This window comes from Phragmites australis, chromosome 9, assembly GCF_958298935.1.
Source record: "Phragmites australis chromosome 9, lpPhrAust1.1, whole genome shotgun sequence".
NCBI lineage: Eukaryota > Viridiplantae > Streptophyta > Magnoliopsida > Poales > Poaceae > Phragmites > Phragmites australis.
In genome coordinates this window covers 31,270,863-31,293,330 of record NC_084929.1, presented here as the reverse complement: position 1 = coordinate 31,293,330, position 22,468 = coordinate 31,270,863, and the positions used below count along the sequence as shown (strand labels likewise).

General features: G+C 45.0%; 2 protein-coding genes and 1 pseudogene across 2 annotated transcripts; all 3 read left to right on the top strand.

The window, feature by feature from the left end:
- The first annotated feature begins 6,947 nt into the window (after positions 1-6,947).
- On the top strand, positions 6,948-8,921 carry LOC133928145 (metacaspase-4-like; annotated as a pseudogene).
- A 1,643-nt stretch (positions 8,922-10,564) lies between these two features.
- LOC133929148 (metacaspase-4-like) lies at positions 10,565-12,322 on the top strand. Its single transcript, XM_062375779.1, has 2 exons — positions 10,565-11,142; positions 11,257-12,322. Exons 1-2 carry the CDS (start codon positions 10,794-10,796, stop codon positions 12,108-12,110), a joined length of 1,203 nt encoding a protein of 400 aa, XP_062231763.1. The 5' UTR covers positions 10,565-10,793; the 3' UTR covers positions 12,111-12,322.
- An 815-nt stretch (positions 12,323-13,137) lies between these two features.
- LOC133929146 (phosphoglycerate kinase, chloroplastic-like) lies at positions 13,138-15,993 on the top strand. Its single transcript, XM_062375778.1, has 6 exons — positions 13,138-13,662; positions 14,382-14,459; positions 14,552-14,812; positions 14,961-15,278; positions 15,384-15,542; positions 15,637-15,993. The coding sequence occupies exons 1-6, from the start codon at positions 13,240-13,242 to the stop codon at positions 15,844-15,846; spliced, it is 1,449 nt and encodes a 482-aa protein (XP_062231762.1). The 5' UTR covers positions 13,138-13,239; the 3' UTR covers positions 15,847-15,993.
- Positions 15,994-22,468: the final 6,475 nt, after the last annotated feature.

Genomic DNA, 22,468 nt, shown 5'->3' with positions numbered 1-22,468 from the left:
ACCCAAACAGTTAGTTCTGAGAGAGAGTGCTCGGGGCCATGAACAGTGCCCCCCCCCAGCACTCGGTTCCCCGAGGACCCGATCAGACAGTTCTGGGAGAGAGTGCTCAGGGCCGTGAACAGTGGCCCCCGAGCACTCGGTTCTCCGAAGACTAAGAAAGGGCATATCCAGAAGAGAGTACTTGGGGCTGCAAACAGTAGCCTCCGAGCACTCGGTTCCCTCAGGGCCTGAGAAATCCTTCGCCGGTGGTCCCCACAGAGGCCCAGCGGAGGTGTCAACTGGTGAGAGGCCCGATGCTGCATTTAAGAGGGCGCGTGGCCTGTCACTTCCAACTGCTCCCCCCACGCTTGTTGTCAGCCCCTGCCACGGCCTGGCGGGGAGGCGTGGGGACATTTAATGCACGAGTCCCATCGCGCATCATCCGGCACGCCTCGGTGGTGCCCCGCCTGCCGCCCTGCTACGTCAGACCTGCTCTGACCGGGCGGGCACGCCGTGCTGCTCGGTGGCTACCCGATGGGCCCTCCCTGCGGCGCCCGTTGAAAAGTGGCATGATGACGAACAAGATCGAACGGGAGCGCGTTTTCAACCCTCCCTGTCACCTCACGCAGCAGCCCATGATGGTTACTTCCATTTATGGCGCCTTGAAACTCGCGCCATCCTTTCTGGGCACGCTACCGCCCCGACGGATATATACGCAGGGCGGGCTCCCCGGAGAAAGACGGCTAAGTTCAAGCTGAAGACAACACAGAACGAACTCCGAAGGATAGATCAGCCGAAGAACAAGGAGCACAAAGCTCTAGACTAGACAAATATTCTTATAACTCAGCAGATACTCAAAGAGACGTTCTCAGAGCATTTATAGCATACACACAGGAGTAGGGTGTTACGCTCAGTGCGGCCCGAACCTGTCTAAAAATCCCCTGAACATTTACTACTTCCTGCACCCGATTGTTCCATTCCACCTGCATCTCATTTACCCCCATTTATTTCACCTACGAAGCAGATTCAGAATCATCCCCCCGGCCGAATCTCAAAGGGGGTCCCTCCAAATCCCCACTTGAGGAGTTCACCCTCCGACAATGAAGTTATACACATTCACTGAGTAAGAATCCATTCATGCAAGCAACCAATCACCCCCTTGGTGATCAAGGTCGGTCACGGCCGGCCCAGAGGCACGAGGTGCTCAAAGCAAGAACCGCAAGAGGCTCCATATGCTCCCGACCTAGTGTCCATTTAAAACCAAAAGGTCGAAGCTCGTCTAATTTTTTTTAGCAACTCAAGCACATCATAGACTTTCTCAAATAGAAATCGATCAAGATATCCGTTAGCCTAGGCCCATCCTATTGGAACATAATTTTATAGGACCCTTCACAGAGATCCTCACGAGACCTTGATTCATGACATACTTCTTCTGATATAACGACTGACATATGCAAGAGAAAACAACATATTATGCTAAAAGAGTGGATCTCTAAAAAACCTAATCCTTCCTAGTCTACTGGCCTACCAACCCCACCACATGACACTACAATGGCATCTGAAGTGTGAACCCAAAAATAAGAAAGTTCGACGCACGGCGGGTCACACGTGACTCCAACGTGGAGCAGACGGAGCCAGGATTCAAAAATTCATCATTAACCGACCAAAATGCGCGATAATCGGGCATCTCGGTCCGGCTCGGTTTCAGAAACTAAACGGTAACCAAATTTGAATTCAAAAAATTCGAAAAAAGTAAAAAAAATTCAAAACAATTCAAAAAAATCTTTAAAAAACTAGACACAATTCTAAGACCTTATGTGGAAAAAAATTCAAAAATAATGTCGTTTTCATCATATTCTATAGGGAGGAAGTTTGAAAAAAATGAAAAAAGTTGAAGCGTGCGGCTCAGTTATTAACTCATATCAAGGAAAAGCTTAACATGCAAACACATATTTTTTTGTGTAGAAAGTATCTTAAGAGGATCTTTAAAATTGATTTTACTTTATTTAGAGTTTTATTAATTTCTCTATGATTTTTACAAAGTTCACAAGCATAAAGTGAAAATGTTAAGAAACAGTATTGTAATTAACTTTTTCATGTCTACTATTATTTTTTCTACGTAAATCATAGTATAAATAAAGTAATAAAAGTGGTTTCACTAATTTTTTAGGTGTGATGAGTCAGTTATGAATTAATCTAGTTGCAACACATTTACACAATCCTGCATGTTAGAATAACTAATTCATGAGTTCATGTATTTTTAAAAGACATAGGATCTTGTAAGAAGACTAACAAAATTAGTTTTATGATTTTTGATTAGCAAAGAGTAAACTATGTATTTAACTTGGTTTAACAAATATATTTTCTCGTAGAAAATTTTGAACTTTTTTATGAGTATAAATACATTTATCATGTAGATCATGTTACAAGGAAACCAACAAAATTTGTTTCACTTGATTTGAATCTCAGATGAATTAGTTATTGATTTTACAAGATTGATATAATTTTTAGGTTTTTTGTTAAACTTCACTGAAAATTGAGAAAACCGCTCGATAAATCGAGAGAACTGAACGGTTACCGACAATACGGAAAATTCGAGAAATCGCTCGATTCGGTCCAATTCGACCGGTTACCGAGAGGTTAATTTTACAAAAAAAATTCCAAATTTTAAATTTTATTAAACAAAATTTGTCCAAATTTTATTCAAATTTTAAGTGATTATCACGAATTTTCGCTTACCGCTGGATCCCGGTAAACGACCAGCGAACCATAAGTTGAACCTGGACGGAGCCCATTGCTGATCAAGGGAACGAGCAACTTGACTGGCATGACGTGGACCGAGTGCTAGTTGGATCACGGGAGGCAGTTTTTTTTTTTTTTTGGCTGAAGCTTGAGGTGGGGAGGCTTTGTACTAGTCCTTTTCAATTCTTCAAATGACCATTATTTCTCTTTCAATGACCATTTTCTATTACATTTGTATCGTTGTACTTCTTACGACGAGATCTACAATATGAAATCATATTGTATATATTTCAGTACATGTTATTCATACTGACAAGTTAAATGTAATTGTGCTAGCAAGTTGTATGTATAACTTGGTAATGAAGGGGCTCTTTGGTTTGTTACACATGTGGACCTTACTAAATTTGGTAATGCCAAAATACGGGTGATACTAAAATGTCGGTAAAATAATACTGTTTGGATTGCAACTATACCAATTTGTGAGTATTACCAAAGTATGATAAGAAACAATGTGTTCAGATTACAACCATACCCAATTTTATCAATATTGTAACTGAGACATGCGGGGCCATATGTCATTTATATATTTTATGTCAAAATATATCAAAGAGATTTTATTTTATAATTTACTATCAAGGCCACCATGACACAAACCATTCATAAATTTTGGAGTCCGTGCACCCATTAGGCACCTGCCACGCCCTGCTTGCTTTGTTTTGCCAGCCACGCCAAAATGGGGGCGAGCGTTTTGCTTGCTCGTGTTCTGCCCTGCTTTGGCTATGTACTGCGCATTGTCAATGACAATATTTTGTTGGCACGTTAAAGTTTGGCACAGAACCAAACGTCAATCAAATATCAAGGACGTACCAAAAATTTAGTAGAGCTAGTTAGGGCTCATACCAAAAAGGTTGCTAATGAAGTCTGCACACAAGTTGTTAATAAAGTCTTCACATAAGTCATTACAAAATATTAATAAAGTTGCTAATGAAGTATGCACATAAGTTACCACCAAATACTCACTAAAATCACTAGCTAATATGAAGTTGGTACCAGACAGTCACTAAAGTTGTTATATAGTTTGCAAATAATATGCTACAAAGATCAACTGAAGTTTGCTACCTTAATCGAAGTTGTTACTAAATATTCAATAAAATTACTACCAAATGCAGTTTTTTTTAAAAAACATCAGTATAACTCATAAACACACGCACATACTCACGCTACCATACACATATTTACACAACATCTACTAAAGACCAAAGATGCGGATCTTAGAGATTGACGAAGTCATCTTAAGCAACTCGCTGTTGACGGGTATGTTGCATACTATTAAAAAAAAATTCACTTTAATAAGACACGTAAGAAGTAAACATGAGGTTTGATTTATAGTAGGTAGGGTTCAACCACCTCAACTAATCATCTAAGCCTAGACTTATAAGATATCTACATAATTTGCTATCAAACAATGGCTAAAGTTGACATCAAACACTCATTGAAATTGCTACCAAATTATACAAATTATTGCCAAACATTCACAAGTTGCTGCACAATCTCTATTGCAATTGCTACCAAGCATATACATATCTAAAACGTATGCAATATATGTCTCATTTTATTAAGCTTACAATATAGAACACAACGGCGTAAACATAACTCAAAATGGATATTCAAAAAAAATTATAGTCATTTAAAATGATTATGATGAACTAATATATATATATATATATATAGGGCGCTGCTATTCTTAGCGCTGCGCTAAGAATAGTTATTTAGCGCCCCGGCCTTCCCGCGCCCCGATCGTAGCAAGGCTCCAGCGATCACCCGCAACCGTAAAATTATCGTTCGCAACCGTAAAATTGATATTCGTAACTGTAAAAACACAGTGTTGGTCCCTGATTTTTAACGTATTGAGTTCTGGCGAGCACCTTGCAACCGTAAAACACAGTATGATGAGCCCGCAACCGTGAAAACCCAGTATTCGTAACCGTAAACTCTATTGATTTTAACCGTAGAATTCCGTATTGCAAGCCGTATAATGATAAGCTTTTTATGGTTACATCAGAGAACATACTACTTGAAACAAAGAATGTTATCCATGTCGCATAACAGTGAAATATTGCATAGTTCCTGCACTTGATTATGTTCCTTCAAATGCATGATTTCAGGAATTGTACTACTAAATTTTGTATTGTAATAATAATGAATATTACACAATACCTACTAATAGATGATATTAGTACATGTATTGGATTCTACAGTCAGCACTACTAAATTCTACACTAATATCTTTATGGATGACTGTAGTACGTTGTTGCCGCCGTCATCACCCTTGCCGTGGGTGTCCCTGTCACCATGTCTGCCTGAGGAGGAGAGGAGGATAGATGTGTAACAAAGCCTGCAGTGCTGGGGATTGTGCCGAGAAGATCCGACCTACTGGATTATACATTTGCAGTTACTGTATAGATCAAAACAGAGATAAAATACAACATTAGAATCTGCTCCATTGAAGAAGCCCAAAATTGACTAATCTAGCCAACAGCTACATGTAATGGATCGATCAAGAAACCATGCCCGATTTACAGAAAAACAACAAAAACAATAGACCTAATTAGTCACATCTGCTCAGATCTATTACATGGGCGAGCCACTTCAACTCATATCCACGCCCTTCACTCAGAAGTCAGATCCGCACTGATGGCTACCGGATCAAGGACGTTTGCCGGTGCTTCGCATCATGAGGGTGGCCAGCAGGGCCTGCGCGGTGCTTGTCCTACTAGTTGGAGGAAGAGGAAGACGCCTCATGCCCAATCTTGTCGTGCCCGCCACTCCCCTACGCGCGGGCAACACTCGACGAGGGAGGGAGGCTAGATGCGACCTCCCATGGGGGCTGCCACCGGTGCATCCAACATCCACATCTGCGTGCATCATGGCCTTCTTGGCATCCATCGTCACTGCCGCCGCCGCCGATCTAGATCAAGATTTGAGCATTGGATATGAGAGAGAGTTGGATAGGAGAGAGACATGGGATGGAAACTGGAATGAAATAGGAGGAAAGAGGGGGTGGTTTCGTTTTTTTATTCACGGTGGTCGAGATTTTACGGTTGCGGAGAGCGTCTTTGTGTTTTTTACAGTTGCGGGTGGTGGTAACATCTAGCGGTAAAAAAATGAACCTATATAAGGTTACAATAACTAATGCATTACAGTTGCAGGCTAGGCTGGGGAGCAACGTGTTGGTTAGTGGGGAGGTTACATATGTACGGTCGTAATGAATAAGAATTTACTTATAGGAAACAATCCATTTAATGGTAACGTCCAATCGTAAAATAATGAACAGATATACGGTTACAATAACAAATGAACTACGGTTGCGGGCTGGGTGTCTGGTTGGCGGGGTGGTTCAGGAGATCAGGGTCGGAGGGCGCGCGCGGCCAGGGTGTTAAATAGCTATTTTTAGCGCAGGGAGTAGAATAGACAATATATATATATATATATATATTGCCTTACGGATGTTATCCAAAAGTGACAGCACGTGGCTAGCATAAACAAGGTGCTGCAGCAAGGGAGTGCATGTAGTGGCTAGGGATGACATTCGCGTGTAGCAGGTACGGGTAGAGATCCCATATACATCCCATATATCTACTCTTATCATTTTTTTTTCACTCGTGGGCATGCCCATTAACACGACAAACAAAACTGAGAATATACCCGTCACAAGCGGGAAAGAAAAATCTGGAGAGCATGGGTATGAGGAGCTCTATAAGTGCCCACAGCCGGTTGGGTTTTACCTTTTGTCCCACTTATCATATGAAAATACAGGTAAGCGAGTGATATGGGTATATGTAAACCTTACTCATGCTCTTGTCGTCTAACCGTCGGGCAGAGTTGTTGGTTGACGCACGTACCTGTGGATAGAGAACAAAAGAACATATTTGGTTTTATTAGGGTATTTAACCGTGAGTAGGGAGGATAGAGGTATCTTGATGCACCGGTACCAGGGTAAATCAAAATTCTAGTAATAATTATCTTATTTTGATCATATGTGCATCATGATAAATTGAGATTTATGATCAATATTTATTTTGAATTGTGTATTTGTCACCATCATAATTTAAATTCTAGCTTCACCCCAGCCAATGAGTAAACAGATTATCCAACACAATTGTCATCTCTAGCAACTGTTGTTGTGGAGCGCATGCACCGCTGCCTCGTCGACAGCTTCGGATTCGATGGCGTTGACCCCACTGAGCAGCAGCCCATGGGGGCCAACATCCGCCACGAACACGCTTTTCTTCCACTTTAGCGGCCATGGCACGCGGCTGCCCGCCGAGACCGAGATCGGCAAGGACAACGATACCGGGTACGACGAGTGCATCACGCCCTTTGCTACTGTGCCTTTATTTACTGTTACTTCTGTTTGAACTCGTTAACTGGGGATCGAACAATAGTCGTGGTTTAGAGGCGCAACATAAATTTCAGGCGACTGAAATTTCGGAATATTACAGCCAATAGTGTGCTCCTTTGTTTTTGTCTCCGGCCACCATCGATCAGGGTTCGAGGTAGGTGCTCTATAGGCTTAGAGGTATGTCCGGGGCTGCAAGCGGACCAGCGTGGGCAGCGGAGTGGAGGTAGTGCCGACGCCGGCATCGCAAGTGGTAGGAGTTCGATGGGCAGATCAGTGGCAGGGGCATAAAAAACATATCGATTAGCGTGGGGGAGGACGAGAGGAGGTGGGTTGTGCGGAGAAGCGAGCGACGCTGCCATCACGGGGAAGAAGTGCGCATTGGATGGGAGGAGGAAGAATCAATCCCCTCCGTCCGATGCAGATCATGTGGCTAAAAACGTCGATTGAACCGATCGTTTATTAGTCGGCTGAAACATAGTATCACCCTATATTATCTGGATTTTTATTGTTACCTCTGAACAAAAGGGGTGTACCGAAGCAAACCCCTTTAACATTGCGGTTGAGTGTTCAGTAAGATTTGGACTTGAGCTCTTGATACGGAGAGACTGAACTGCTGACTGAAGCTGGAAAATAATACCATAAAACATTTCAGATCTGAACTTGATACTCTATTGGTGTTGCTTTCCTTTGTAGTTACAAATTCAGTGCTTATTCGCGGGAGTACTATTTGTTGATGGAGTTACAAATTCACAGTGTTTATTAACGAAGTACACGTATTGCAAATTCAGTGTTTGTAAACAATCTGGACATATTCTAATTAAAAAAACAATCTGGACATATTAGAATGTGCCACTTCACAACCTGTGCTTCTACCATTTGCGCCTCTGATGATAATGACTAATAACACCCTTGTCATTTGTCAATTCTCACTTGTCAAGAAGATTCTTACTTTTTTGTACGCATTGCAAACCAATATTTCAAGAAGCTCGTGGCAGAAGTCCCCGATGGCTGGCCTCTTCACCGTAGTCTTCAACTCATGCCACAGCGGCGGCATGATCGACAAGACCAAGGAGCAGATTGGGAACAACACAAGGCAGAACAAAACCCAGTAACAGGAGGGAGAAACGCGGCCTCCTTTCGGCACTTCCCTCCTATGGATCGTCCATGGCGTGTTTGAGTCACTGGGTATCCACCTCCGTCGCCGTGGCTACCAGCAGAGCAGCCACAGCCAGAGTGGAGGCCCGGAGCCGGAAACGAAGGCAGAGCTAAAAACACACGCCAGCATAAAAAACCGGTCGCTGCCTCTGTCGACGTTCATCAAGATGGTCAGCGAGAAAACCGGGAAGACGTCGACGTTGGCTCGATCCGGTCGACGCTGTTCCACCACTTCGGCGACGATGCGAGCCCCCAAATCAAGAAGTTCGTGAAGGCCATGGCAGGCAAGCTCCGGCAGGATGGTAAACTGGAGGGTAACGAGGGGGGCTCGGTGGACACTCTGAAGCGGGCCTTGGAACAAGAGGCGCACAGCATCAAGGAGGTGTACGCCGGTACGGTGGCGAGTGTGCTCGTGCCTCGCAATGGCGTTCTGATCAGCGGCTGCCAGACGGACCAGACCTCGGGGGACGCAACCATGCCGGAGGGCGTGTCCTACGGCTTGTTCAGCAACGCTATCCAGACCATCCTCGCCCGGACGAAGCACGGGACGGTGACGAACAGGGAGATAGTGTTCAAAGCCCGGGAGTTGCTCTCCAAGCAAGGGTTCACTCCGATGCGCGCCGATGCGCCCTTCATATGCTGAAACATCTGCGCCGTGTCGACTAATTTATATCTTTGCCCTTTGATGGGAGAAATTTTTGTAGTCCTCTCGTGTCAATTTCCTTTGATAAGCTAGTCCTATTAATTGTGTCATTTTTTGTTCTCTATGACGTGTGTAAGCTATGGTTTTTTGTTAAAAATGGACTGTTTTGTTGCATCATTAGTGGTTTGGGGCCGCCTCGGCGCCGCGGCATGATGTCGCTGGAAGACTTGCCCTCGCCAGAATAAGAAAGGCAAAAGCTGTTTCCACTGTCCCTTACTAGCATCCAAATTATCATTGTAAGTGGCACCATGATGACGACAATACCTAATAGAACTTTGATGGAATAACTTTTTATTGTTTTAGAATAATGTACCAGCTAACTCGATCAGACCTTTCTTTTTAGGAAAAAAAAAATGCACCAGCTAGGTCATCACTAGGTTAGGACCTCTCCGCTCTAATAGTATATTGAGAGTTTCGTCCACAAAGCTTAAAAGACAAGTGCCATTTTCACTTTGCTTTTCCAAAAGCAAGAGCCATCATATAACTGAAGCCATATGATGGTTGTGACTTGTGAGGTTGTTATTGTTGGTCTTGGCTTTTAAACCCAAGCAAGGTGACATGTAATGTTAAAAAAATCAAGTATAAAAGTTTAATTTTGGAATTCTAACATTTGAACATTTGAATTCAAATTCAAATACTGGAGTTTAAAATTTTGAAGTATTGAGTATTTGGTAGGAATGAAATGATGAATTTCCAAATTTCAAGATTTGAAGTTTTGAATATTGGAAGTGCCGCAAAAAAGTTTCTTGGACTATCGTATTAGGACCGCAAAAGAAAATCCAAACATATCACGTATAAATGCCAAATATGTCTCTGCAAACTGTTGGATTACGTTTCATAAATTGTTGCTTGATTTTTGGAAATGTTTAAGGTTCTATTTATATGATTCATTAGCGGTTAGGAATACTAAATGTCTCACCGTTAGGTGATTGAAAGCGCAAGAACTTTCGGTAGACCGATGGAGATTGCATGGCACCCTTGTTTCTTCCCATAACACATTGTCTTTCCCAAACCATCTCTGCCCCGTTGAATCTCTTCTCCACCAAGTTCCTTCCCTTGCCGAGTGCTACTGTTTGCTTCTTCCACACCGCAACTCACCTTTGCCGCCCGATTAAGGCCCATGGTTAGGATTCAAGGGGTTAGGGTTTTTGGGTTGGGGTGTCCCCAGGCTTAGAGGGATGCCCAGGACGGATCGAGGAGGTGGCTAGTGGGTAGGATGGCAAAGCGGTAGGGCACCACTAACTGTGGTGGTGGAGAACGGCTAGTGAACGGTCCGACGGTTGGGGCACCGAAAAACAAAATGGTTAGCTACAAATCTGACAATAAGAACCACCATCGAAGATGAAAGAGGAGGGCAGGGTGGAGGAGCTATTGAGAGGGAATCACCCCCTTAAGAATATTGTTTGTTGTGGGAGCGCTACATGAATATTCTTAGTGGGAAATCCAACTGTGTGTCAATCTGTCACTGCACATTTGAAGTTTTGAACCCACCGGAACTTAGTTCATCGTCGAACCTCTCTGAAATGTAGGCCAGAGAATGGAAAGTTGGCAATGAACCTGCCGATGCACTTTACCGACTAGGCGATCATGACCCGCGTCACCAGCCAATACAAAATGACACGACAGCGACGAGCACCTCGCGCGAACGTGAGCACTTAGAGGTCCACCAACACGAGCTGCCAGATCAAGAACGCCGATTGGACAACTCGTCACCGCATCAACCCACCGGGCGTTCCGGCCGCCACTACCTCCGATACAACGAGTCGAACGCACCGACGCGCGGATCCGGCGGCGTCGCATCGCGCGCCGGCGATGGGCCGGAAGCTCGCAGTGCTGGTGGGCATCAACTACCCGGGCACGGATGGGGAGCTCAAGGGCTGCCTCAACGACGTGGCCCGCATGCGCCGCTGCCTCGTGGACCGCTTCGGCTTCGACGAGGCCGGCATCCGCGTCCTCGCCGACGCCGACCCGTCCATGCCGCCGCCCACGGGGGCCAACATCCGGCTGGAGCTCGAGCGGCTCGTCGGGAACGCGCAGCCCGGGGACACGCTCTTCTTCCACTACAGCGGCCACGGCCTGCAGCTGCCCGCCGAGACCGGGCGGGACGACGACACCGGGTACGACGAGTGCATAGTGCCCTGCGACCTGAACCTGATCAAAGGTGAGCTCTCCCTTGTTTCACTACTCATGTGCCTTTCGTTGTTATTTCTGAAGCTGATTAAGTGCGGTGTAGAGGCACACTATGACCACCCTAATCTTCCTGCACACACCGCAGACCAAGATTTCACGGAACTCGTAGCAAAGGTACCTGACGGCTGCCTCTTCCCCATGGTCTCGGACTCGTGCCACAGCGGCGGCTTGATCGACAAGACCAAGGAGCAGATCGGGAACAGCACCAAGCAGAACAAAACCCAGCAACGGGAGCGAGAGATGCGGCCTCGTCCCGGCACCAGTCTCTCCACCTCCCTCCTGCGGATCGTCCGTGGCACGTTCGAGTCTCTCGGCATCCACCTCCCTCGCCGTGGCCAGCAGCAGAGCAGCAGCGTCCAGAGTGGAGGCCCGGAGCCACACGCGAAGGCAGAGGCAACCACACGCGCCAGCAGCACCACCAACCGGTCGCTGCCGCTCTCGACGTTCATCGAGATGCTCAGGGACAGGACCGGGAAGCACGACGTCGGCGTGGGCTCGATCCGGACGACGCTGTTCCACCACTTCGGCGACGACGCGAGCCCCAAGATCAAGAGGTTCGTCAATGTCATGTTAGGCAAGCTCCGGCACGATGGCAAGCTGGACGCTCTCAGGGCAGCCCTGGAACAAGAGGCGCACAGCGTCCAGGAGGTGTACGCCGGGACGGCGGCGAGGGTGGTCGTGCCTCGCCCTCGCAACGGCGTTCTGATCAGCGGGTGCCAGACGGGCCAGACCTCGGCGGACGCGACCACGCCGGACGGCGTGTCCTACGGCGCGCTCAGCAACGCCATCCAGACCATCCTCGCCGGGAAGAAGCACGGGACGGTGACGAACAGGAAGCTGGTGCTGAAGACGCGGGAGCTGTTGTCCAAGCAGGGGTACACTCAGCAGCCCGGCCTTTACTGCAGCGATGAGCACGCCAACCTGCCTTTCATTTGCTGAGACATCTGCGCCGTGTGGAGCGATGTATTCTTTGTCCATTGAAGAGATTATCTGGCTTCTTGGTGCGTGGAGGCTACGCTTTTGTTAAATATTTGTCAGTTCCGTTGCATCGTAGCGTGCTGTTACCTGAACAACCGGGATCCTCCGATTCCACGGGGAGTAAAGTCACATTCCACTGTGAAATATGATTTGATGCTATAATACTCGAATCACAAATTACTATTTACTTTTGACTTTATCGGGTGAAGTCAAAGATCTAAATCTGTTACTGAAAACGTTGACCTCTCCACCACTACTGCTGCCATTGTCCCAATTTTTACTTGCCAAGCTCGCAGTTATGGCCCGTGGCGAATTCCCTACCAGAACAGACAATCAACGGTGAAAAATTCCCATCAACTTGAGATCTCCTTGGGGGACAAATCCATTGGTCTCCTCCTCTACCATTGAACTGATATACAATTTTACTCATCTCACTTCTAATTTATCTTTACTATATAAAATACAAGTTGATTCTTTTATCATCTTTTTCTCTACTCTTCTACCATCTAATAAAAAAACTCTTAAAATTTAAATAATTTATCTATTTTTATGATTTATCCTTGTAACTAGCTAGGATATGAAACCAATTTTACTGATAAAACTAAATAAAAAATTAAAAAAATAACATATAATCTTCCCTTCTTTTTTAATCTTATTTAAAATCAAACTACAGTATTATTCTTGACATATTAGTTTGACGATACTCTCATAATGCAGCTACATCTTTATACTTTAAATTTTTATTTAATATTATTATATCTAATATTTATGATTTTATTGTAATGTGTATTTGACTAATATTTTACAAAGAGTGGGTGTGGGACAGGGAAGATGGAAGGCAAGCCCATCACACAAAAGACCGGGAAATTCGAAGCCACAAGCCCCCAAACGTCCCCATCGCGGTGATCGCCGCCGTGTCCTCTCACCAAAACACGTCGTCCCGACCTCTCGCCAGCGATAAGCAAATCCCTCCCCCACTCCTCTCGTCCACAAAGCCCTCTTTCTTTACGACCCCCAACCCCCTCCTCCCGCGTTACTCCCTCTCCGCCCCGCTCCGCTCACCGCCGCCGCAGCCTGCTCCCAAATCCCGATGGCGTCCGCGGCCGCACCGCCCACCTCCTTCACCCTCGCGGCCCGCGCGGCCACCATGGCGGCCTCCGCCTCCGCCGCCGCAACCCCGCTGCGGCGCGGGGGGCTCGCCGCGGCGTGCCAGCCGGCGCGGTCGCTGGCGTTTGCGACCAGCGACGCGCGGCTGGCGGTCCACGTGGCGTCGCGGTGCAGGCAGGCGTCGTCCGCGCGAGGGGCCCGGGCCATGGCCACCATGGCGAAGAAGAGCGTGGGGGACCTCACCGCCGCCGATCTCGAGGGGAAGCGCGTGTTCGTGCGCGCCGACCTCAACGTGCCGCTCGACGAGAACCAGAACATCACCGACGACACCCGCGTCCGCGCCGCCGTCCCCACCATCCAGTACCTCATCAGCAACGGCGCCAAGGTCATCCTCTCCAGCCACTTGGTAAGTCTCCGGCCTCCCCTTCGCTCATCATTTACTCCAAAAAGTAGCACTCTTGGCTCACAAATACAATGTACAAACTCAGGAATCATACAATGCGAGTGTTTGTGACCATCTGATTCAGTGATACAATATAAAGAGACTAGCTATTAGTCTTGAATTTGCCTCCTGTGCTAAATAATTTTATTTTATCTTAAAGACAGCTGACTTGCACTTTTTTGGGCACAAGTTGATCATTGCTGCAATGGTTCTAGGAGCCAGAATCTTTTACCTAATTATAAATAGCAAAATCTGATTGTAACTGATGATTCTATTAACCTATTTGTACTCTTATTTAAGAAATTGAGAATCTGACTGTTAGTCTTCGCACATACCCACAATGTAGGAACTCAGGACCTGTAGAATGGTAGTGTTTCATCAATTTATGGGAGATTATATATGCACACTGGCTATTAGTTGCGAATTTGCTTCTTGTGTTGACTGATAGTTTCTCTGAAAGATAGCTGGACTAAAACATTAGGTGTTTTGCTCAAATTGGTCACCATGACAATCTAGTAGTGATCCTTTTCACTCTGAATTGTGATACTTTTGATGCCCCTGCTTTATTTGACAGCAAGCCATTTTGTAAAGAGTGATCCAATGTTAAATTCACAGGCAGCTGCTTATGATTGCCCATGTCATCCAAGTTTGATTCATATCCCCTTTTCCCTCTGGATGTGCAGGGTCGCCCTAAGGGTGTTACTCCCAAGTTTAGCTTAGCTCCCCTTGTACCACGGTTGTCTGAGCTTCTCGGCATTCAGGTAATCTTTTACTCTACATCATTGATGCTTCTAACTGAATCATATGTGCTAATTGAGTGCTCTTACTAAACCATATTTATACTCACAAATAGGTGCAAAAAGCTGATGATGTTATTGGCCCAGAAGTTGAGAAACTGGTGTCTGCCTTGCCCAATGGTAGTGTTTTGCTCCTTGAAAACGTAAGATTTTACAAGGAAGAGGAGAAGAATGACCCAGAGTTTGCAAAGAAGCTTGCCTCCCTAGCAGATCTTTATGTTAATGATGCATTCGGAACAGCCCACAGGGCACATGCATCGACTGAGGGAGTTACCAAGTTCTTGAAGCCTTCTGTTGCAGGGTTCCTTTTGCAGAAGGTTACCTTTCGTTTCTATGTTTTATGCTCCATTTTTGAACTCAACACACTATGAAAGATAGTATAAAAAGAAATAAAGTAGAAAGTTAAATTCTTCTTCCTTCTCAACATCAATCTGAACCTTTTATTTTTACAAAATCATTTCACAGGAGCTTGACTACCTTGTTGGGGCTGTTTCAAACCCTAAACGTCCATTTGCTGCCATCGTGGGTGGCTCAAAGGTGTCATCCAAGATTGGGGTTATTGAATCCCTGTTGGAAAAGTGCGATATCCTTCTTTTGGGTGGTGGTATGATCTTCACATTTTACAAGGCACAAGGACTCTCTGTTGGTGCTTCGTTGGTTGAGGAAGACAAACTTGAGCTGGCGACATCTCTCCTTGCAAAGGCAAAGGAAAAGGGTGTCTCCCTTATGTTGCCAACCGATGTTATCATTGCTGATAAGTTTGCTCCTGATGCTAATAGCCAGGTTTGTTAATCTTGTTCTGTCATAATCAGCAGACCTTTTCTAGTCACGTCGAAGCACCTCTCCATTCTGCAAAGGGAGAAATTTGACCATGAAATTTTTCTATAGGTTGTTGCAGCATCTGCGATTCCTGATGGTTGGATGGGGCTGGATATTGGCCCAGATTCTGTTGCTGCATTCAATGCTGCTCTGGAAACAACGCAAACAGTCATCTGGAATGGGCCCATGGGTGTTTTTGAATTTGACAAGTTTGCTGTAGGAACTGAGGTAAAGCCCTGCTCAAATATGCTAATGCAGCTTTACTATGAAACTGAGACAAGGTTGCAATGAAGGAAACTTAACCCTGACATCTCTTCTGTAGGCTGTTGCAAAGAAGTTGGCGGACCTTAGTGGCAAGGGTGTTACAACTATCATTGGAGGTGGAGACTCTGTTGCAGCCGTTGAGAAGGTGGGAGTGGCTGATGTTATGAGCCACATTTCAACGGGAGGTGGTGCCAGCTTGGAATTGCTGGAAGGAAAGGAGCTTCCTGGAGTTGTTGCATTGGATGAAGCTGTTACTGTGGCTGTATGAAGCTAAGTTCCATTTTGTTTCATCTTCACCTTCATGTGTCATTCCAAACTTGCTACATTCTTCTCGCTCGCTCCTCTTCAACCGCTCGAGATGTAAGAAACCAATGTTTTATAGAGATACTGGAAATTGTTTGAACAACTTCCTTGATATTTTGTGTTTACTTGAGTCATCTTTCCCCAGTAACATAATTAGTGCCTCCAAACCTTCAAACGGAGCCTAGCCTATTCTGACTATCAGAAATTTCTGTACCAGGACCTGGTTTGCTGAGTAAGGATGTGGATATTGTTTTATTTCCTTTGCTACTCTTTTCCTTCCTTTGCTAGGGAAGCAAACTTTACGGGGTTGTCCGTTGGAAGGTAGATGTGCGCCATGAAGGTCTGCTACTAAAGAATTACTGGATCTTGGCATGGTAGAATTTCAGTCTGAACTCAGTCTGGACTCATTAAAAAAATCCAGTCTGGATACAGGACATTTATTCATTCCTTGGAAAAAAAATTCATTTCAATTCCTCTAGTGAACAATTTTGATGAGCTTTGTTCTAAGATATCTCTAATATCGTTGCAAGATGGAAGTACATAAAGAATTCAGCCAAAAAAAAAAATCCTACAGGCCACTGAGTGTTCAAACTGATCACTGAAAACATAAAAGCATTTGCATTCCCAGTTCTAAAAAAAGTAGTTGTCCAAGGCAATTCTTCAAAAGTTTTGCTTGAGATGTATCAGCCTCAACCTGCAGGGCTGGTACAAGAGGTCTTTGGTTTTTTTACCTAACCTTGCCTAATAAGGCTAGTGGGTAAATATGGATATTTGGTGAGGTGTCGAGTGCACGTGCGCTCGATAGTACCTCAGGGCTCACACCGACTGGACCCGCTCTCCCTTTCTTCTCCATCGCCTCACCTCCCCTTCTTCTCCAGTGAACCGGTCCATGCTGCTCCCTCCCCCGGTGTGCTGCTAACCTCTGCAGACGCCATCGCTGCGGCTGCGCTTCATGCTGCCGGCCTCCCTTTCCACCTGCCACCACTGGCTGCACACCACCTCGTCACGCCACCTCCTCCCTACTCGCCGGCAAACCCGATATTGGGCTTCTATGAGTTCCCACAATTTGAGTTGCAAACTTAACCCCCCCCCCCCTCTCCGGCATCCAGATTTGCCGGGGAAACAAACATATTTTGACTTTATACATGCCAGCTAAATCAAATCAAATGAATGGCACTTGTCACTGAGATAGAAACACATTCTCGGTAGCAGAACAGTACTTGGTGAAAGAATAGTAACTAAAAGAAGAGTCGATCCGCTAGCTAGTGATCATTAGTTTTCCATGCACCCTCCAAAAAAATCAGTTTGTTTGATCAACTCTTCGAGCAGATAACTATCTGAAACTAGCATCATCAAGTCGCAGCAGCTGACAAGAAGGCAGGCACCCAAAAATGTAGCCTACTTCCTCTCTATCTTGACGGTAGCCACCGGCCTGCTCTGATTTCGTATTAGGTTGGCACCCTGCTTTCCTTGATTGCTGCCACCATGCAACTCCCGTCCCTGTTCAGTGAATGCAATGCAGTTAGCTTTACATGTTATTATCTGGAGAAATGGGGAAGACTAGATCAGAAGTGTAAGATAGGTTTATCAGATCAAAACCCGATACATGAATTTGGATATGCAGTCCTCGCATGCTAAGCTAATCTAACTACCAGTCTACCACTGACATTGAAAAATCACTGCCAAGAAGTGACCCAGGATATGCATAAGATAGTTGACCACTGCAGTTTCTGAAACAAACCTGACGTGGAGCTCGCCGAGCCACTGCAGACGGTTCAGAAAGCCGAGCCTTGGGCGGAGGTAAAGCTAAGATCACGGAGGGCGCAGGAGCGGCAGCGGCAGAGGTAGCCGGAGCTGCACCAGGGACTCCAGGTGCAGTGCCTGCTGCGGCCGGCGTCACGCCACCAGTTACAGGAATAGCTGTATCAACATATGCCAGAATACCGTCACGCTCCATCTTGATTGGCAGATCACGGGGAGCAACCATACCACCGGGTGGGAGTGAATGTGACGCACGGCAGCCTATGGTGTTTGCCGCGGGGGCCGGCGTTGCCTGGAGAGCGCGGAGCAGCAGGGGCCATTGATCTTGCCGGCACAGGCTGGTGTCTATCTCCAAACGTTGCTGTCGTTGAAAATGCAGCTAGGTGAGGAGCTCGAGCTCTCATGACGCCATTCGGCGGCATACCGCTGCAGTTCGGCTGGGAAAGGGGCAGCGCAAGGTAGGCTGGAGGAGCAGTGAATACTGAGCTTGCGTTGAAGTTGGTGCCGTTGGCGCTGGTGCTTGTCATAGTCGGCATTGTCGGCCGGTGTCTGTCTCCAGCCATTGATGCCATGGCGAATGCAGGCCGATGAGGGGCAGGATCTCTGCAGATGCTATGTGAGAACGTACCGCCGTCGTTCGACCAGAATGGCGGTGTCACAGGAGGAACAAGAATCGCATTGGAGCTCGCACCATGGTCTTTTCTCCAAGCTTTTGCCATGGCCATCACTATCTGAGGTTGCTGCGATAGGTAAAGGGGGGGGGGGGGGGGGCTAGGAACACTATATGAGGGCATACCACCGTAGTTTGGCTCAAAAGTCGGCGCCGCACGACGAGCCGGGACAGACGGAGTCATCCCGGGGTGCATCGCCGTGGTGTTGCTCGCTGTCAATTTTGCCTCATCGTGAGAAACAGGAGTAGCAGCGTTTGTAAGGTCTTTTTGTTTCGGTCTGTTTTTGACTTTTGTTTTTATTAAAATCTAGAAATTCGAAATTCAAATAAACGGGTTTATTAAAAAATAGTCTCTGTAGAACACAAAAGTTTACTTCTGAGAAAATAAATTAGAAATTAAGAGTAGCTTTTTAAGAAATAGTGTGCTGAGAAACTAAAAGATTATTGTAAATTCATCAGCTAAAATCCAAAACAGTTTTTCAGAAAAACTAAAAACACAACTTTTTAAAAAAGTCAAAAACAGAAGACCAAACGAACATGCGCTAAGCTGCTTTCCTTTAAGGTGTTTGCTGGTAACAAGTGAAACATTTTAATGGTCATCTCATCGATGCTATGTTGGCATGTAGAGTGCAATGCTCGTTCAGTCGTTCGGCTAAGCAAGCAGTGAGTCCGAACATATCATGATCTAATTAATATTTGGGAGCAATACGTAGTTACCAGTACTCTGTTCTCTTTTCCTCCAAGATCTTTTGCAGCGTGTGAACCTCTTTCGACCACTCGAAGTCCTGCTTGTTCTTCGCCGGCTTTAGGTGGTTAGCCTCCAGAATTCCGACGATGCTCCGGTTTTTGTGTTGTGATGCACGAACTGGCAGGAAGGGCTGGAAGGTTATTGAAATTGAGTTGGTATCAAGATTAGTGTCTGTGCCACAGATGCAAAGTTCTGCATTGTATAGATTTTATGATTGTTTTTCTTTTAAAAATTGGGAGTATGAACAAAACAGGAAGCTCTGAAGCTCACCAAGATAAGGCGCTGTTTATGATAGAAATAGAATCGATCCGTGTTATCATCTGGTGCACCATCTAAGAATCGCATCATCTGAAATGAGTGAAACAGACAGACAAATGAGAAAATTAGGGTCAGGGAAGAGCTAACAACGATGAGTTGATAGAAATATAAACATTGATGTTAAATAAAAAAAGATATATTGTGTGCTTCACACTTAAACATTTTTCCTTTTTACGTGGAAGGTGTACACCCACAATCACACTAGCATACGCTAGTGCGTCCCCTGTCACAACTCACAACACCAAGAGGTGCTTCCCACGTTAAAACTATGTAGTTGCAGTAGTTGAGAAGTTGATGATTATTGAATTTATTATGTGAAAATTTCCCTTTCTTTGATTGACAAGCATGTGTCTACTTGCAGTGCTATGAACATGATCACCTATAGAGAAAATCAATTACAAGACAATGTGACATACCACTTCATCTTCCTTTTCTGCCGCACTGCTCTTATATGTGATGCATTGACTATACTTGAGCTCAGTCGCAAGGTTACGGCACTTAACCTCTTCTTCCCGAAGGATGATTTTGAAGTGCTTAGATAGTCCTAAATACAAGATGGAAACATAGGTCCGCAAAAAATGGCAATTCAGCAATATGTAAGGGAATGATTTGCAGAAATAACTTCTTTTAAAGCAGTGTTTGCATAAAAAGATTGTGTTTGTAACACTTGCCTTGAGAGATCTCATACATTGATATACCAAATGATTTTGATCCTCTACACCGTTGTTGTTTGTTGGCATTATTGCCGCACTAATTTTGATATCCTGAAATAAGCAAGCACAAGGAAATGATGAACCGTTTAACAATGAGAACTGTGTACAAGTAAGAGTTTATGAACTAAATGGGCATCCACCATGGTAAAAAAATAAAATAAATGCATAACACATTATAAGAAATCCATGACAACAGTAGACATGAAAAAGTAGAGAGGTACTTTTCAGATGTCATAATGTAACATTGAAATACAAATGATAAATCGTAAACTAGTATTGATACAACATTGACAATTCAAATACTTATCCTATAATATTAATCAGTATTCAACTATTACCTTCTTGTCAGTGTCGAAGTCGACCTCCAAGTTGCCTCGAGTGTTGTGCGATAGGTTGAACACAATAATTTTTGTTCCATGTGGACCGACATCGTTAAACTATTCAGCTCAATAGAAGACACATCAACAAACATTTCAGTGCTTAACTTTTTTAAGTCCATCTTTGCAGCAAATCCATTAACACAATAAGGTTTCAAAAACAATGCCAGTAACATAATTAAGATGGCATGTCGAAACTTGTCAAAAATCTCAAAATTTACATTTCGTAGCAGCTCTTCTTCCAAATTGTAGGGCGACCATTGCAACAGCGTTGACATATTGAGAGAGAAGTGCCCTGGCTCGCGCTCATATCTTATGATTCCACCTGTCATTGGATCATATTTGTAATGCACTTAAGGCAAGAGAAAATATATTATGTCACCAACAATTCTGTTCATAGTCAATAGTAAGAAAAAATAGTTAATCATCATACAACATGGTCAGAGGTAAATGAGCATTGTGTGTCACACACATACCATGGGTCCTATGAGGTGTTCTGGACATGTATCATCTCCGGACACATGAGAGAGGAGCTCAATGGATTGTGTAGGCTTTCTGGAACCAAACAAGAAAATCATGTTAATTCAACCAAAAACAATGATACCAAATAATTAATATTTGGGAGCAATACGTAGTTACCACGGCCTCGCCGCCAGCGAAGAAGTAGCTTAGCTGGTCATGGAGGCAGAGCATGACGCCGGCACACACCACCGCCATGGCGAATGAGAGTGATGTCACCACCACCACTGAGAACGTCGCCGCCCTCGGTTTGCTCGCGCCCAGCTCATTCCCCACCTGATCTTTGGATAAGAGATCTTCACCACATAGACACTGATGAGGAATTGGAACAACTAGTGCTTCTATGGGAGGCGCTACAAGTTTCAACCATCGATGAGACAATGCCAAACACCATTACATGGGATGGACAAAGGATGGTATCTACACGGTGAAAAGTGCATATAACATCAATTCACCGGAATGACGAAAAGATATAATATGAAAAGTGTATGGCAGGCAAAGATCAAGCCGAAGTGCAAATTCTTCACCTAGGTTCTCCTACAAAACAAAATCCTAACGGTGGACAACCTAGCGCGAAGAGGATGGCCACATGACCAATTATGCAAGCTATGTCATCAAGTAGATGAAACCCCGTACACTTATGTAAAGACTACTCATTCACAGCGGCAGTGTGGACTCGCATTGTAAATCGAAGGGGCCTCCAAGAAGTACTAGGCTTGAGCGAGCACCCGACATTAAGAAGATGGTGTCAAGAAGCAAACAGGAGGATTGAAGAAGATCACATAAGCGAATACAGTGGAATTATCATATATTTTTGGTGGAATATTTGGAAAGAGTGTAACAGAAGAACTTTTCAAAATGAAGCGAAGTCGGTAGAAGAGGTAGCCTACTTGATCAAGAATGATTTAGAACAACGGCGTAGAGCCCTTGGTGAAGGAAATTTTGGGGGCTAAACTGACACCTGATTTCAACCTTATTATTTTTCGGCCTTTTTTTTCTATCTCAGTCTGCTCTGTTGTTCTTTCTGTAGTGCCAGTAGAGTTGGGCCACTTATGTGTTGGTAGCCTAGCACTCTTCTTTTTTTCTTTTTCCTTTCTCTCCCTAAAAATATTTGATGAACTTCTTCTATGAAAAAACCGGCAAGGCTTACGCTGTCTTTTCGAAAAAAAACAATAGCCAAAAGGGTGAAGTTTGATGGAGAAAAAACATTTACAGCCCATACAGGGGTACAGTACGGAGAGGTAATAGCATCCCTTTTTTTCTGAGGGCATAATAACATTCGAAGTTGCAGCGTGCGAATTCGACAAGTTCATCGCATAATTCAGGTTCAGCTCGGGTAAGACCGACGGGGCCCAGTCAGACTCCATGCACAGGCACCAGTTTCAGTGAGACCTCAACATGTCCATGCACGTGAGCCTTCGTCTGATAAATCCTTAGCTCCTGGCTAAAATAGCAACGCGGTCGCAACTTTCAACACACAT